General features: G+C 31.4%; 1 protein-coding gene across 1 annotated transcript in view; it reads left to right on the forward strand.

Moving 5' to 3' along the window:
• LOC133174513 (multiple epidermal growth factor-like domains protein 10) overlaps positions 1-19,238 on the forward strand; it is a 114,884-nt gene extending 95,646 nt beyond the window's left edge. Inside the window, exons 7-8 of the mRNA XM_061309625.1 lie at positions 18,767-18,904; positions 19,060-19,238. Of these exons, the coding sequence (XP_061165609.1) occupies positions 18,767-18,904; positions 19,060-19,238 (317 nt within the window). The remainder of the gene's footprint in view (positions 1-18,766; positions 18,905-19,059) is intronic.
• The last annotated feature ends 174 nt before the right edge of the window (positions 19,239-19,412 follow it).

A 19,412-nucleotide genomic window follows, 5' to 3' on the forward strand; every position in this document is an offset into this window, starting at 1 on the left:
TGATCAAAGAGCGTCAGTCTGTCTTTTGTAAACTTTTCACATTTTCTTAAGAACACTGGGCCAATTTCAACCAAACTTGCCTCAAAGCATCCTTGGGTAAAGGGAATTCAAGTTTGTTTACAAGAAGTGCTGCGTCCTCTTTCAAGAGGAGAAAAATTAGAATTCGTGAAAATTTGGTGGCATCTTTTTTTTTCTCAGGAACCACTGGGCAAGAAAAAATGAAACTTATGTGAAAGCTTCATTACATAATCTTAATTCCAATTTGTTTATATCATTACTCCGGGGGTAGGGCGGGGCCACAAGAGGGGGTCAAAGTGATACATAGGAATATATAAGAAATGTCTTTACAAATCTTCTTCTCAGGAACAGCAAAGCCAAGATTAGTCATATTATTACGGAAGTATCCTCAGGTAGTGTAGATTCAAGTTTGTTCCACCCATGACCCCTGGGGATGGTGCAGGGCCACAACAGGGGGGTCAAAACCTACCATAGGAATATATAGCAAAGTCTTTTAAAAATCTTCATCTCAAGAACAGCAAAGCCATTATTAGACATTTTAATACAGAAGTATCCTCAGGTAGTGTAGATTCAAGTTTGTTCAAATCATGACCCTTGGGAATAGGGAGCGCCACAACAGTAAATCGTGGTTTGCATATGAATATATAGGTATAATGGTTAAGGGGCATTGGAGAAAAACGCAATGAAGACTTCAAATAATGGAATGACCTGACAACTCTTGGAATGGACTAGTCGAAGGGTATATAAGACAAAGCTTTGGTAAAGTTAGGCATTCAGAGGGTAGCTGAAGAAGTTTGAGAATAAATCAGCAATAAAGAATTTAAGGTACTGTATCCTAATAGCAAAAGATTCAATGAAATTGAATACTGGTACATAACAGATGTGTAGGTGTTGAATACTCAGTATATTTAGACATAATTCCCATTTATTTCTATTAGCATGTAAGGGTGAGATGTGTCCCAATTTATGACCTTGAATTTTGGTAAGAGTTATCTTCCTCTGTTTCTAATTAATAAAAAAAATCAATTTTAAAAATCTTACCCTGTCAAAAACATCATTTTCAATTGTCGTTCTTTTTTTAATGTGTTTTAGTGCATTTGTTCACTATTTATTGATATTCTTATTATTTGAATTCTTATTTTTTAAAAATTGCTCCGTCGCCTTCGATGCAATCTTTGTTAAGTACTTAAGTTCTGCATTTAATAAATCTAAAGAAGGTTGAGACAAATTGTTCCTAATTATCGACGGGACCTAGGGGAGAAACACGATGTAAGAAGTACCATCTTACTAATAACCCAGTCCCCATCTCTAGATAAGAGAGAATTTAAGTAGTATACCCTCAGACATAACTGTCTTAATAATCATTCCAATCATTAACTCAGATAGAGTAAAAGGAAAACCTATATACATGTATCCCTTGTAAGAACTTGATCATACACCTTACGTAGGAAATATCTTTGAGATCTTCATCTCAAGAACAACTAAGCCAATATTAGTCATATTTATACAGAAGCAATCGTAGGTATTATAGAATCAAGTTTGTTCAATTTATGACATCCAGGGATTGGGGCACAACAGCGGGTCAAAGTTTTGCATAAGTATATGCTGGAATCATCTTGAAAAAAATCTGTGGATCTTTTCACAAAAAATCTTACGACATATTTTTATCTTAAGTGAAAACTTAAAAAAAATCGTTTTCACAAAACTTTTTAAGAAAGTCTTAATTGCAAAATGTGTCGTAACTTTACGAGAGCCACAACCCTCTCTTAAGTATTTAAAACCGATTTTATTGGAAAAATATAACCGCAAAAACCAAAATATAAGTTAAATTGTACCTTTTAAAGCAATTTCCAATAATAGTATATATTTTTTTCACAATCATTGTCGAAACATTAAATGAAATACACTACATAATATTTACAATGTAAGTTTCACTAAGATTTTCATATGAACTACTTTAACATCAGACTTGTGATTGTGACGTCAGACTTTAGACTACCATTGCACTCGATATTTGTTGTCAATAATGTTTGTTATGCTGACAAATGTTGAAAACTAAGTTTTATTTAATTTCATCTACTTATTTAAGGATTATAAAGCATATTGAAGTCGTTGCTAACTTGCTAGGGACGAAGTCTGTCGTAAGTAAAATCTTAAGTTCAATCTCCTACGAATGCGCTCGTGAAACGCACTTAAGATTTGTCGTCAGAGATTCTTAAATTAAAATCTTACGCAAAAACCTAAGATTTTTTTTGTGAAAAGGGCTACTACTGCTCAAGAACGGCAAAGCCATGACGAATCATATTATTATTTATGCATGAATTTGGAAAAAAATGCCAATTTTTGGCATTTTCTAAACAAAATAGCCAAAAAAAAAAAAAAAAAAAAAAAAAAAAAAAAAAAAAAAATCCAATCCATAATCCATAGCAAACAACTACCACCATTGAAAAATCCATTCTATACTCTACAAAATAAAATTTTTAGAGAGATATTATTTCTTAAAATAAAATAATGAAACAAAAATGGTTGCTATGGAGAATTTTGATTAATTTGTAGATTCAAAATTCGGCTCATTTTTTGTACATCACAGATTTAAAAATTCATTAGTAAAACTGATCATACTAATAAACCTTGTCATTGAACTGATATTAATTAAAAAAAAATGTAAGTCCATAAATTTAAAAATTTTGTGCTGCTATGACAGCCAAATTATTCAGGAACAATAACTGTAATTGTTGACAATATCATTATGAAAAAAAATATGGCATCAGTGCATGATATAAGTTCTTCAATAAAATAGATCACACTTATTATATTTGCCATTTCACTTACATTAAAAAAAAAATCGTCTAAAAATCATGTTACTATGGTAACCAAATAGTTCTTGAGCACTTCCTTATGACTGTTGCTATCACAAGTATACAACAAATTTTATAATAGCTTCATATATGATTATTTCTCTTTTTCAATAAAATAAATTACATTAATTCAATTTGTTTTTCACTTTCATTGAAATAGAAATTCATAATTTAAAAAAAAAGGTTGCTATGGCAGACAATAGTAAGGGAAATCCCTATAATTATTGATATCTTCAATATACACGATCTATAGCCTTATTGCACGATTATATTTCTTCAATAAGATTAATCACATTAACCTTGTCATTTCGCTTACATGAAAATGGACATTCATAGTTTAAAAAAAAAAAAAAAAACAGTTGCTATGGCAAACAAAAAAGTTCAGGAATGATCCCTTTAATTATTGATGTATCAATATACAAAACCTATAGCCTCAGTGTTTGATTCTACTTCTTCTTCATATACTTACTCGGACATATAAATATTTAACTGATAAAATTTCTGAATTACTGCGTCATAGGATTTTTTTGTACTGTCTTTTTTCAATGGAAACAAGCATATAAGTGCCTATAAAAATCATGACCAATCTTTTCGCTGCTTATTGAAGCAACATTTATTTATCATTGAAGCATATAAACATGTTTTAAACATGTACTTCTAGTAGGACAAACACACAGTCATAATTCCCCCCCCCCCCTTCCTCGTCTACACTTTTTAAAAAAAATATTATTTTTTAATTTTTTTAAAATAAATTTTGCTGTTCATTTAGTACAACATTCTTTATTAAATGGTTGGTTATAAGCTTTTGTTTAAAAAAGCCTTCCTATTTGTTCCAATAGCATAAGTATGGTGTAAAACCCTGCCACATGTACCTCTAAAAAAAATCTTGTTGAAAAGATTAATTTTTCACCCCCTCCCTCCATATTATACCTTCCCCCTGAAAGAATATAGCACATTCCTCAAATTTTGCCACAAACAGTATGCTAAGGGAATATATTATTCATCATATGCCTCATCTTCCTTTCTTCCTTCCATCATTTTACATTTCTGCTCAAATACAAAGAAACTGTTGAAGATATATAATTCTGCATCATCATATACGTAATATTGACAATCACCATTCAATATATAGTTTAAAAATTTTGTGTCTTTGTTTTTTCTTATTCAGGCGCAAAACCAAGATTTGTGTTAGGGGAGGTGTTATTAGGTGGAAAGCAATCTACAGAACCACCACCATTCTTATTAGTTGAAAACACTATCCGTTGTCCTTAGGGGGTGCCACTGGGAGTAAACTCTCTGTAAGCTTTCGAAATTCAATAAACAGAGAACCCCATTTTGACTCAAAGTGAGTGTCATTTTACCTATTTGTCTTTGGTTGTTAAAGTGTGAACCCCCATCCCCCCCCCCCAAAAAAAAAATAAAATAAAATAAAATTTTAAAAAGGGCCTTGATCAATTTACATAGATATTTCTTTTCAGGTTCAGTTTTACCTAAAACTATTTGGAAAGCTTCTTTAAAATATTTTCCAGAAATTATGTAATAAATGGAATATTTATGTCTTCATAAAATATGAAATAAAACATCGAAATATAATATGGCTCTTTCTCTGCCACTATTTGGGCACATAAATCTATGAATCAAGATTTCAACAATGGGCATTATGCATATCCTTAACATCTGGATGCAAGTAAAGGGAACTCTTCTCCACCGGAAATTGCCATATTATCCATACCTTATCGTATTGGTTAATATTGTTTTAGTAAAGTATACACATTGTATTTTGGCTTAAATTTAACTGATTGTTTAGGTACAATTATAAAAAAAAATCTCAATATATAATTAATTTTCTTACTTAGCTGCAATTCAATAATCTGATAATAGATAAATTTGAAATTTCTCACAATTTTATGCAATAAGTTCCTAAATGAAAGGGCACATGGCATCCCGCCTCCCTCCTTCAAAAAAAAAAAACCCAAACAATCAAACAAACACATAAACAAACAAACAAAACAAAACAAAATAAAACAAAAACTGTCTACTGAGGTTAACATGTAAAATTAAAAAAAAAAAGAAAGAAAAGAAGAAATTTAATGGATGAAATACATTGCACGGCAATAACCCCCCCCCCCCTTCCTTCTTTAAAGCACACACCTAAAAAAGCTGATACTATGCCTAAAATCAAATACAGGTATGCTTTTGGTTAACTAGGTTATCATAATTTTATTCAACAGATAGTTTAAATATATGCCTAGATATTTATAGACATTAAAATATTGATCAAATTAGATTCATATCATTATTATGTTTTGGATACTTTAATGTTCTTTCATATAGATAGTCATACTCTGTTATTCATTAACTTATTACAAAACGTGTGAGGCCGAGTTTGAGTACATACTGAGAAATGTAAACATTTTCACTGGTACTTGCCTAGTGAGCTTCTTACTACCAGGTATTTTTCTACATCACAACCTTATTAACCAACTACACTCGTAGCTCTGAAGTCCACCTAACTGGTGTTGTTTTGTTTTTAAACACTTTTTTGCAATGATGCAGTACATGTCAGATAGGTAGAAATTTCAATAGATGCAATTCATTTTCATTCTTATCACCATTGTACGCATACATGTATATTTCGCAGACACAGTAAGGCCTGAACAACCATTTATTTATCGGTAATATAAAAAATCACAAAAGTTGGGAAAAAAAACCCTGAAAATACCCAAAACAGACAAAATCTACTCATCAGAATCAAGTTCTGCTCTCTACTTTCACCTTCATTTTGTTTGTTTTTAGCAGAAAATTTCCAAAAGGGGAAATAACCGTTAACAAAAAATGGGTGTAAATTTAGAGATTTTTACAAACTTTATAATCAATTTATTTTCTTGAAATAAAGAATACTTCTACAATTTTTTTTGATATGTTCTTCATAAATGTTTAGGGTAAAATTCAGAGCATCAAAATATTCCACCAGTGCCTGCCTTCTGTGTTCACACTGTTATGTTTTACCCACTCTTTTTAAAGCTACTTTTGATATCATTTGGATTTATCAGCAAGTTCCAGGATTTTTTGTGTGTGTGTGTGTGTGCTACTTTCGTGTATAGAAAAAACAAATTACAAATTATTTTCCAAAAGAAAAGAAAAATAACAATGATAGTCACCTATATTAATCAAATATACATATAATTGAGGTGAAATGAAATTTATAAGTATTTTCCACCAATGTGTGAAAAAAGGTAATCTGTTGCCATGGAAACAAGACAAATTGATCATATCCAATAATATTTTTATAAAATAGGCTTGTAATGTAATTATTTCATCAAGTTTCAACAAAAACCGGCTAGAGTAAATTTCCATCCCATTCTGATGCTTACAGAGAATGACTCTTAAAACTTTTTAACTTACTGAACTGAAATCTGCTTCCTCCTAGCCAGTTTGCTCAGGTGAGCAATATGGCCCATGGGCCTCTTGTTTTTTTTATATCTCGTAACTTAATTCCTCCATCAGCCTTGCCATAATTCATTAATTGTCAAAGAAATGTAAAAATAATAATAATAATAATAATAATAATAATAATAATAATAATAAATAATAATGATAATAATAAAATTAAATTTAAAAAAAATCTAATTAAATATCAAGTATACATGTATGTACATAAAGGCTAAGATTATATATTCAGCATAGTGCCTGTTAATTACCTGAAATAATGGACTTGTTGTATCATTTTTGTCATTGATATGATCCCTTTTATTAACAACGGCTTTTGATAAATCAGTTTGTAGTCCTCAGTTCTACGGAGAACTCTGCTCTATGAAATGTGGTAACTGTAGTCAGGGCAAAACGTGTCACCATGTCAACGGAAGCTGTACAAACGGATGTGACGTTGGTGTTTATGGAGATAAATGCGAAATTCGTAAGTAGGATCATTAATTAGTAAGAAGCATTATTTTTTATTTTATTTTCACAAAGATATGCAAATAATTTGTTAACTGGGGATTTTTACATCAATTCAATATTTAAGACGCGTAAAGGATACTGACTATATAGACTTTTTTGCTTTTCATAGAACAAACTAAAAGTCTTGAAATGGGTCAGCCTGTCATTGCAATGTCGTAAATCTGTAAAAAGTTTAGTTTTCATGTTTTTTTTCTCTCGCCAATTTGTGCACGATTTCTCTTCTGAAAATACGTCTTCGTGTTTGGCGTTTTTCTTTCGTCTAATTAATTAGGTTAGTGGCTGTTTGAAAATAATATTCTAAATTAACATCAACTTAAAGGTATATCCTTTCCTACATGAAAATCTGAGATGTTTTGAGGGGCGATGTCATTGCTTTTTTATGATTCAGAGAGAGAGAGAGAGAGAGAGAGAGAGAGAGAGAGAGAGAGAGAGATTCTTTTAATACTTGGGTTAAAAATAAACACATATTACATTGACCAAGGACAATGCATTTGGGTTTATGCAATACACCCCTAATCTCTGATTTCTTATGTGTAAGGAAACAGAGTTTAAGAATTATTTAACACACATCATATTTATATCTCTTTCTACTTATACAAATATATACATCAAAAAATAAAGGAGATGACGTGAAATAAAAAAGCACGTAAACTTTTTTTATGAAACAAATAAGCTTGTAAAATAATAAAATCAATCTACTTATGAGCCCGCTATATATTATAGTTTGAGTTTTTTTCTCATTATGAGTCAATTACTTTCCCCAGAAGACCTTGTCATTCTCTACTTAATTTTCTCATTTTTAATAAAAGGAATGCCTTAATATTCTTTGAATCTTTTTTCTTCTTTTTAAGCATGTTCTGTTGGTTGGCACGGACACAACTGTTCTCAGATGTGTAGTAACTGTGATACGTGTGACAGATTCACAGGACAATGTACATCTCCGTGTAAACCTGGATGGATGGGACTCTTTTGCAGAGATGGTAACTGATTTTTTTTTACTATGATTCCTTTTACACAATTCTAGCCCTGTTACATGCAGGATATTTAAACAATGAATTAATAATTCACATTATTTCTTTTTTATACCATAAGAGGTATTAAAATTAATGAAATTCAATACTTAATGTCTCAGTATGCTGATGATAGTGCAGTAATACTAGATGGCTCTAAAAAAAATTCCTTAGAGCCACTAGTGAAAAATTAAATAATTGTTATGCGCTCTCTTCGCTAAAGATTAATCTCCCACAAACGCAGTTAGTTTGGATAGGTAGCAAAAAAAAAAAAAAAAAATCAAAGGAAAAATTATATAAAGAAATGAATTTTTTGTTGGAAAGCCAACTTTAAAATATTAGGCATTAATTTTGATGTTAACCTAATCAATATTCTAAAACTTAATCATGACAAAAAGCTTGTAAAAATCAAAGGTATTACAGTCCCTGAAACGTTCTACTTTCCCATTTTTCCTTTCGCTCACCGTTCGTTCACCGTGCGTTCACTGTTCGTTCACCGTGCGTTCACCGTTCGCTCTCCGTTCACAGTTTTGCGTTCACCGTTCACCGTGCGCTCGCGTTCACCGTTCACAAAGCGTTCAGCGTTCGCTCTTCGTTCAGTTTTCGTTGTCATTCGGAACTCCGAAGTGAAAGGACTTATCTTTTTGTAGGTCAGGAGTTACAGGTTTTTTAATTTGATAACTTACACATCGTGTTTGAAGAATCATTATTTCATGGGGGAAAATATCTACGATATATATTTTTATTATTCTAACTTAGCTGTTAGGTTATTTATTAAATTACTCTGGAAAATAAATGTCGTTATAAGCACATTCTGTACCTATGTAGAACTATACTGAAATATTAAATTTAACTAAGGGCAATGTGCAAATACTTCAGGCACTGCAACAATTTGTTGTTTTGTTAAAGACTACAAATCGTTAATGGAGATATAATTATCCAAGTCAAATAATTACGCAGCAAAATTACGAAAATATTTATTTATAACACTTTTTTTTCAATTACTACAGAAAATATGATAGAACTAGTTCTGATAGTTATACATAGTACTGCGGATATCGTATTAATTTATTATCTTTGGAGCGAATTAAATTGATGGTGTGGTTAAAGGAAATATTTATTTAAAATGTAATGCACTACAGAATTTTCTCTACTATAATATGTAAAGTCTATAGTTATAGAGAAAAAAAATCTTTCCTCACCGTAACTTTATATGTTTGCCATTCGATATGATTAATACCCCACCCTTTTTCCCCTAAATCGGTTACTTAGTCAGTATTGTATTTCCAGAATATTTTAATTAACATTTTAAAAAAAAGTTAACGTCTTTTTTAGAACAAAAATTTCAGTCCCAAAACAAACAGACATCTAAAAAAGTCACAAAACAATAGTAGTTCAAAATGTACACGTTTCGGCGGTGGTATTTGGAATTGGCAGAGAGTATGTTTCAAATTCAAGTGTTAATGCCGTATGTATTTTTTTCAATTATTATTCAAATGTTGGAATCAAATCTAGAAATTATAAAAATAAATGTTATAACTTGTTGGAAATACTCGCACTTCGTCTTCGATGTAACGAAACTTTCACACCTGCACAGTGTCGAATGATTTTGATTGACAGGACAAGCACATGGACTTCGTTTGAACTTGAAGAAGGAAAATAAAAAAACGTGTATGACTGTCAAACAAATGGATTTGATTTGTTGATTAAAAAAAAAAGTTACTTTCACTGTCTGATATACTTAGTAAAAAATTTCAGAGTTTTTGTTTGATATAGGTACAAATATGTAGTGAAGCCTGAAATGGGAAGGGGGGCTAAAACGGAATATTTTTCTCTCTCTCTCTCTCTCTCTCTCTCTCTCTCTCATATTTGTCTGTTTAATAAAAACTATAAGAGCATATTACCGGTACTTGAATATCAGGTTCTGAAAATTGAATTTATAACAAATAATATGAATATGTATCTTTGTATTATCTTGTCCGAGTATAATCACGGCCATCTACAGATAAATGTAGGAGTCTGCTCAGTAAACATGGCCGTAGGAACCGGGGGGGGGGGCAAAGGGGGGGGGCGTGCCCCCCTCCCCAATAATTTTGCCAATATATACATTACTATAGTAAACATAGATACTATATGCTTGTGCCCCCTCAATAAAAAGTCTGATGACTTTTTTTTTTTTTTTTTTTTTTTTTGCTTGTCAGGAAATTTTTGGTAGTGCCCCCTCAACTATCAACTGAAACTGTATGGCTGTGCCCCCCCCCCCCCCCCCAACCGAATTTGCTTCCTGCGGGCCTGATAAATCATCATGTAAAATAGAAATGACACATAATATATTATTGTATTAAAAATTTAAAATACGAGCGTAAAAATGCAAAACGTCCACTGACCTTTGTAATTATTATTTTTTCTTTACTTTACACGAAATCGCCTTAACACGGAGATATATGAATGGATGTTACAACCACTTTAATTCATTCTATAAGTCAGAAGTTTTCTCTGATTTGTTATCAAATAAGAATAAACATTTTTATTTTCCAACTAAAAATATATCTCTTATACTTCAATTGCAACAATTGCAATGTTTTAATGCGATAAAAATCGTGTAATTAAAAACTTAATGTGCATGCATCGCCTTTCTCAGGACAATTTTGGAAAATTTATTTTATTGACTTATTATTCATTCATTTATTGGTTTACTTATTTATTAATGATTGATTGATTGATTGATTGATTTATTTATTTATTTTTTTTGGCAACTGACATTATAAAACAATAAAATAGTTTCAATGCAAGGAAAAGATCTGAGGCATTCCGAATATATCGTTCATCTTGCGTTCACCGTTCGTTCACCGTTCACTTTGCGTTCGCGTTTGCGCTCCGTTCGCGTTCTGCGTTCGCTCTCCGTTCACCGTTCACACATCGTTCACCAAGTTGCGTTCAGCGTTCACACATCGTTCACTCACCGTTCGCTCTGCGTTCGTTCAGCGTTCGTTCAGCGTTCGCTCACCGTTCAAGTGGGAAAGTAGAACGTTTTCCTGGCATATCACTCCTATTGGTAGGGTTACACTGATAAAATCCTTTTTATCTCACAAATAAACCATATTTTTATCCCTCTACCAACACCATCAAGCAAATTTATAAAAGATTTAAACAATTTTCTGTTTAATTTTTTATGGAAATCTAAGATGAATAAAATTAGAATAAAACAAACTATTCAAGACTATCCAAGCGGAGGATTGAAAATGATTTTAATAATTAATTACATCAAATGTCAGAAATCACATAGGATTAAAGGATTACTAATCTGTTAAAATTCAAAATGGAAAACTTTACTAAATGAAACTGTAAATTCAGACAAAATGTTCAAAACCGATTCTGATTACATCAATGATCTAATGCATCATTTAAGAAGCCCCTTTTTTGGAAAGATGCATTTATTGTTTTCCGAGATTTTCGAGATAAAATCAGGACAATAATTTGTAACTCAACCAATTTGGTTTAAAAAAAAAAAAAATGGAAAAAAGTCTAATTTCTTCACTGAATGGTATAAAAAGAATGTCATATTTTTCAATGATTTACTTGATGGGAATGGTGCATTTGTTAAGCTTACGAGATCTCCAGAATAAGTTTAACATTAAAAACTAAATTTCTTACATATTATGGTTTACAAAATCGTATTACAATCAGTCTAAAAAATGAGGATATTGTTAAGGAAGAAATGAACCTTAGGCCATTTTACATAAAATTATTTTGTTCATCCAGAAAGGGTACTATGTAAAATAAAGAAGAAAATGTAATATCTTTTATCAAATCAAAATGGGGAAGGTATTTCACTTTGTCTAAATTGCAATGGATATCAATTTTTCAGTTACGTTTTATCGGTACTAAAAGTACAAAACTACAATGGTTACAATATAGGATTAATCATCATATCTTAACTACTAATGGACTCCTGTTTAAGTGGGGATGAAAGATAGTAAAATTTGCAGTTTCCGAAATTCAACTGAAGAGAAAATTTATCATATTCTGTGGGAATGTCCCATTGTTCAAGATCTCATCAATTTATTTTTTGAATTTTGTTAGACAAGGGAATTTGTTATTCAAAGAGATCCTTTCTCTTTTATCTTGATTCAAGCTGTAAGAATTTGTACCATATATTCCTGATTCTTAAATACTACATATACAAAAAGCGATGTCTTAATAAAAAAATAATCAATTCATGGACTACTTATAGATATCAAAAGTCATCTCTCTACCTTGAAATATATTACTACTCAAAACTGTAAACTTGAATATTTTGATAAAGATTGGGAAATTTGGCTTTTCATACCAAGAAGGCTTTGTCTGATTTTCATGAATTGCCTCTTTTTTTCCCATTTCTCTCCTTCCCTTTCAATCAGCAATCAATTACAAGCAGAAAATTTTGGTAAATTTACATTGTATGAAGCAACTGCTGATGTGTTTTTGCACTTTATTGTATGCATTTGTGAAATAAAATAATATTTTTATACTAAATTTGACTACAAAATATACCCTCTACTTGATGAATACATAGGTGTCACGGTGGTCAACAGGGGATGGTTACTCCTCCCAGGCACCTGATCCCACCTCTGGAATTCACATTGGTCCGTGTTTTATGGCCTCTTCACAGACTTGTATTAATAGATTTTTGAGATCGATCACAGTTCCTATATTCACTTTTTCATCGATACACATACCCTGTAATGCTTGCGAGTTTTTTTTTTTTGGTTTGATTTTGTTCACTTTTTTAATTTATTTTGACGTTATGTTTTTAATTCGAAGTGGCATTTATACATCACAATGAATCAATATAATAATCGATTCAAAATCAGAAATAGTGTGGGAAAACTCTTCTTGCTTGTAAATTGTTTAACCTAAATGAGATCTTGCCTGCTTCTCTACATAGAGTATACGAAGACTATGCTAGACTGAAAATATTCTATGAATATTTAATAGCAATGTGTTCACTTGCACCTATATGATAAGAAATCAGTTAAAAAATTATCTTTCTTTTTTTTTTTAAATCATACAAAAAAGCATTAGAATGAAGAATGGGCAACAAACTTCCCTCTTCAATATTGTAAAGATCATATAAACTTAATCATCAAGCTGAAAAAAAAAATAGCAAGTTAACAAATGGAATGATTTGTAGTCAATGTTATCTTCCCTTCAATTGTCATTTGAATGTTTACTTGGATTTCTTATAGATAACAAGAAATAAAGTTACTTTGGGTCGAATATAAAGTTAAACATAGTTATCTTTACCTCATGAAATTCTGATTTAATGAAGACAAAAAATCCAAAATTAAAGTTATCTGTCTATTAATAGCTTTGTGCATACAATTGTAGCTGAGATAGATTGAAATAAATATCGAAGTAGAATTTCAATTTAAGGATATCCGATCCTCAGCCAGGAAGGATAACTCTTAAAATTATGATTTTATTTCAAGAATCTCAAAATGAAGCTTTGAATTGAGATCTTTTCGTGTAACAATTTTCATTTTATGCATCTTAATATGATTCAAGGTTCTTTGAAGTCTTAGAAACGGACATGTAAAAAGTGGACTTTTATACCCCATTTTTAGAGAAATCGAATTTCCTTTAATGTAGCATTTGATAACACTGCTTATTAGCATGATATGAAATTAGATGTCATGTGTGATGTCTAGCAATGAAAGCACAAGCTTTTTACACTATGTATTATATGACAATTGAAGTAAAAAGAACTAAAAAACTGTATAAGCATACAAAAGATGCAATTTTCTCCAAATGCCTGGATACCTATATTTTTTTTTATCTTAAATTATATTTGTTCATCAATTTTCAGTTAGAAAATACATAGCTGGTGTTTTTATTTGCATTTCCTGAAAATATATTTGAGATTTGATAATTTCCATATATAATACAATTAACTATAATGATGACCTTTGAAGAAATTCCATGGGTAAACTCACGTTACTATGTGAAATCAGAGACATTTTTGTGAACATTTTCAATTACTTAAAGCTGATTTTCAGAACCCAAGGATCGGACTACCTATATGTTTCCTCAGACGTCTGTGTTAAAATTCAGGAACCATACCATGTATCTTTTTTTCAGCAATATTGTTATTTTAAAAAATGATGTTATGTACTTGATGAACCATTCCTGATTATGGAATCCAGTATCGAAACAATAATTGTTAATTCAGCTTGTAGTAGTCAGTTTTATGGACATCTCTGCTCTATGAAATGCGGTAACTGTAGTGAGGGAAGAACGTGTCAACATGTCAACGGAAGCTGTACAAACGGATGTGATGTAGGAGTTTATGGAGATAAATGCCAAACACGTAAGAGCTGTCATAAATCAAAAGATACTTTTTTTTAAATTATTTTGCAAAGTTGCTATTCATCATTTCAAAATCGACTGTTTGTTCTCTTTGGACAGAATGACTAGAAATGACCGGAGTCAACTTTTTTAAATCTGCTGTTAAAGAATATTTTTTATTCATTACAGGATGACCCAATACCATTCAGTCAACTAAATTATGACTGAAAGGTTTGGAAAGGTTACTGAATGGCAGAGTTCTGACATTCAGTCACCCTTTTGAAGAATTCAGTTACCTTTCAATTAACAAAATTGCAGAGTCTTATCCTGTCTTGTTTCTGAAATTTGTCATTCCGTGAATATTGTTTTTTTAATTATATCATTTAATTTAAATACAATCTTAATTTAGTCAGATGCGGAAAAAACACTATCTACCGTAACAAAAAAATGCTATAGTTAACTATAGTTAACTATAGTTAACAATAGTTAACTATAGTGATAACTTTGACACTTTGATTTACTATAGTGGTAACTTTGACACTTTGATTTACTATAGTGATCACTATGAAAACTTTGATTTACTATAGTGATCACTATGACACTATAGTGATCACTTTGAAAACTTCGATTTACTAGAGTGATCACTTTGACACTTTGATTTACTACAGTGCAGGGAACTAATTTTGTTACAGCATCGATGCTGATTTGAATGCTTCCTTTGCTTGCTGATTTAATGCTAGTTATCCTTATCCTGATGCTGTTTTATAATTAGGTCAATGCTACCGGAAGTAGATAATGAATTTCAGCATTGCCGTTTAAAGCAATAAAAGTGCCTTTTACAATTATTTGATCATAATATCTCACTATGTATCAATAATGTGAATACTTTAACCAATATTCTTTCTTTCTTCTTTAATTTTTTACTGAATTAAAACTCATTGATTTTCTGATGCTAGTAGGATAATGCTGATTTTATGTAGGTCAATGCTGGTTTTATCCTTTGCTTGCTGATGCTAATCCTGGTAATGCTGTTTTTTAAATGCTGATGCGAGCTCGATCCTGATGCTACTAATGCTTATGCTGATGCTGGTTTTTGTAACAAAATTAGTTCCCTGCACTGTATAGTTCACTATAGTTAACTATAGTAAACTATAGTGAACTATAGTATTTTTTTGTTAGGGTACCCACCCTTTTTCACCCTGATTTGGGAGTGGGTAAAAACCCCATTTAAAAAAAATGACCATACTTATTATTATTTTTAAATCAAGTGCATATCATTATTTCCGTGAACATAAATATTACTGACAATATAAACCTACTCGCCTTTTCATGGATTTTTTAAAGTATTACAAAACACGCATTGCCTTTATGTATCTTTCTACGTATATAAATTTGTACATTAAAATGTAAGAGAGATCTCATCCGAAAACGGAAAGACATCCGAACTTTTTATGTATGAGACAAATTTGCTGGAAGGAAAATGAAAACATAAATGAAATAATGAAACTTTGATCAAAATATTGGTTTTGAAAGAAATATTTGCCACAAGTCTATATATGTATAGTTAATAGCACACTTTATTCTTGCTGGTGTATATATGCATGCACATATATTGACTCAATTACTTTCCTCACAATAAAAGACATTAACATTCTTTTCTTATTCTTCATGAAAAATATTTTGATAATCTTTGCTCGTTTTCAGCATGTCCTGTTGGTTTTCATGGACAAAACTGTTCTCAGATGTGTAGTAACTGTGATCAGTGTGATAGATTCACCGGACAATGTACATCTCCGTGTAAACCTGGATGGAAGGGACTCTTTTGCAGAGATGGTAATTCTACTCTTTGTTTGCGAAAAAAAACTTTAGCCCAGTCACAATTACAATTAATATGTGTAAACGATGTACAAATAGAAGGCATTTTTTCAATTATTCTCCAAGGCGTAAATCTTCTGAATGTGATATACATGTACAAATGTTGACTGGGTTTTAGGGTAGCATTGATTATTTAGCCCTCTAGGGATGAAATATTGCCCGAAGCAGATCAGACCAAAGATTATTCGCGTCAGGCAATAATTCATCAGTGCCACCAGAAAACACAGGCAACCACTAAAAAACAATACAAACAAATCAAGAATATTGTATTTTGATTTCATTTATTAACATTCAAAAATTTATCATATGCGCATTTACGATAGTGCAAGCGGGTGCTCTTGTTGCCATGGTTGTGATACCTTAATTTTTAGGGATGGGTATCGGCAAAAATTTCGTATCATGATATATCACGATTTTTTTCCCAAAAATATCACAATAAATCGTGATACTTTTACACACAATTTTTACTACAATTTAAAATGAATCTCCATCATATTTCTTAAAAATATGCTATAAAAACATAACTTTACTTTTTAAATTTTCATTTATTTAATATATAGAATATTTTGATGCCGTTGTTTAACTGTTTTCAACCTTTTTTTACACTTCCTATAATAGTCATTCAATAGTTTGAACAAATAAATGAATGATTTCCGGAATTTATAGTTATGTACCAAATACCGGTGTTTTAGTCTCCGTATCACGATACGTATCAAGCAATGAAAAATCGCGATTTACCGGTATACCGATAAAATCGCGCATCCCTAATAATTTTATTCTTACGTTATGGTTTGTGAAAGTCGCGACGGCATCTTAACGTCACAATAAAGCGATCAACTAATGAAAACCAAAGTCAATAATATTGGGGAAAACTCTCTTTGCTGGTCAATAGTGAAAATTAAATGACTGTCAATATATTTTTGAGAAGATATCATCAATTATATTAATTGTTTCTCTATATAGTGAACATGGAGACAATTTTCCTCTGAATATAACAATCATGAATGTTGAAATTGTATTGTATTACACTCACTTTTATCTATTTCATATAGATCGTTTCAAGTATTTGCGAATAAATAGAAAAGAAAATCTCGAAGTCTTTTGTAAGAAATGTATACTTTAGGGGAAAAAAAAATGCCAAGTAAAGATTTGGCACCCAAAGCCCCTTCTTAACATTTTTAGCTCACCTGAGCCGAAGGTTCTGATCACATTTTGTCCGTCGTCCGTCTGTCCGTCTGACTGTCTGTCTAGCTGTCCGTCCGTCTGTAAACTTTTCACATTTTCAACTTCTCCAGAACCACTGGGCCAATTTCAACAAAACTTGCCACAAAGCATCCTTGGGTAAAGGGGATTCAAGTTTGTTCAAATGAAGGGCCACACCCTCTTTCAGGGGGAGATAATAAAGAATTCGTGAAAATTTGGTGGTAACTTTTAAAAATCTTCTCAAGAACCACTGGGCGAAAAAAAGTTGAAACATATGTGAGACCTTCATTACATAGTGTAGATTCAAATTTGTTCAAATCACGACCCCCTGGGGTAAGGTGGGGCCACAATGGGGGATCAAATTTGTACATAGGAATATATATAGAAAAAAATCTTTATAAATCTTCTTCTCAAGAACAACAAAGCCATAATTAGTCATATTGATATGGAATCATCCTCAGGTTGTGCAGATTCAAGTTTGTTCAAATCATGACCCCCGGGGGTAGGGTGGGGCCACAATGGGGGATAATAGTTTTACAAAGGAATATATAGGGGAAAAAACTTGAAAAATCTTCTTCTCAGGAACAGCCATGTTTTGTCATATTGATATGGAAGCATCTTCAGGTAGTGTAGATTCAAGTTTGTTCAAATCATAACCCCCAGGGGTAGGGTGGAACCACAATTTTTACATAGGAATATATAGGAAAAAATCTTTTCAACAACAGAAAAGCCATGTTTTGTCTATTGATATGGAAGCATCCTCAGGTAGTGTAGATTCAAGTTTGTTCAAATGATGGGGGAGGGGGGGTAGGGAGGGTTCACAATGGGGGATCATATTTTTAACAGGGGAAAATATAGGGAAAAAATCTTTAAAAATCATCTGCTCAAGAACAGCAAAGCCATTTGTTATATTGATAAGGAAGCATCCTCAAGTAGTTCAAAATCCAAGCCCCCTCCCTTTAAACTTTTCAATACTGAAGCGATTTGTGCATTTTCCAAGTAGTTCAAAATCCAAGCCCCCTCCCTTTAAACTTTTCAATACTGAAGCGATTTGTGCATTTTCCTAGCCAATGTGCTAAGGTGAGCGATGTAGCCCATGGGCCTCTTGTAATAATGTATAAAACTTAATCATCAGATGAAAACATATAGGACGTAAATATATAAAAAGATTTCCAGACAGCATTATGTCACCATCAGTTGTCGCTGAAATTAATGCTTGGTTTTCTTATCTGTAGTTAAAAAAGATATAGTTACGTATTGCTCATTATGATGTTAACAACATTCAATTTGCCACTAGAGTAAACAAAAATTTATTGTTCTGGTTATTGTTTGTTTACAAAATATACTCTTTTTCAATATTTCCAAATACAAATTCAAAACAGATGTTTATATATCGGACATTGTTCTTTCCCATTGTCTTGTAAGCGAAAGATAACAGAAAAAATTGTAATAGTACATCAAAAGCTTTGCCATTATTTTTGGTCATTATCCTTACTGTGTCATTAATATATATAGAGTGTGACGGCGGAAGACATGGTCAGGACTGTGAACAGAGATGTGGAGCCTGTCTGGGATATAAACAATGTCACCATATCAATGGTTCATGTCTTGAAGGGTGTGACGCTGGGTTTGAAGGAGAACTTTGTACAACTGGTAACTGGCATTATGATACATTATTTACAAAAAATATTTATGATTTTAACGCAATTTTAGCAGAAATGCAAAAATAACAATTGACAAACCTTTATATTGTTTATAATTAATTATATCCACAAAGAAAAAAAAAAGAAATATTCATTTCATACTAGGTTGTTCAAGTGGAAAATTCGGCATTAATTGTGAAGAAGTTTGTAATGACAAATGCGGTGAACCTAATAAATGCAACGGAACGACAGGAGAATGTGAAGGTGGATGTCAGCCGGGATGGGAAGGACTGCATTGCAAAAATGGTAACATTTATCAGTCTCCGTCAGTTTACCAGCACTAAATATTTCCGTGGTACAATAACCGAACTGAAAAAAAAGAAAAATTAAATGATCATGAAAACGATGAAAATAACATTTGAAAAATAAAATAAATAAATCAATCAATGAATAAATGTACATTTCAATAAATAGATGTATAAATAATTTTTAAAATTGTTGTTTTACAAAATAAATAC

Source organism: Saccostrea echinata, unplaced genomic scaffold (assembly GCF_033153115.1).
Source record: "Saccostrea echinata isolate AGI-Se365-2 ecotype Australia unplaced genomic scaffold, CSIRO_AGI_Sech_v1 ptg000058l, whole genome shotgun sequence".
Lineage (NCBI taxonomy): Eukaryota > Metazoa > Mollusca > Bivalvia > Ostreida > Ostreidae > Saccostrea > Saccostrea echinata.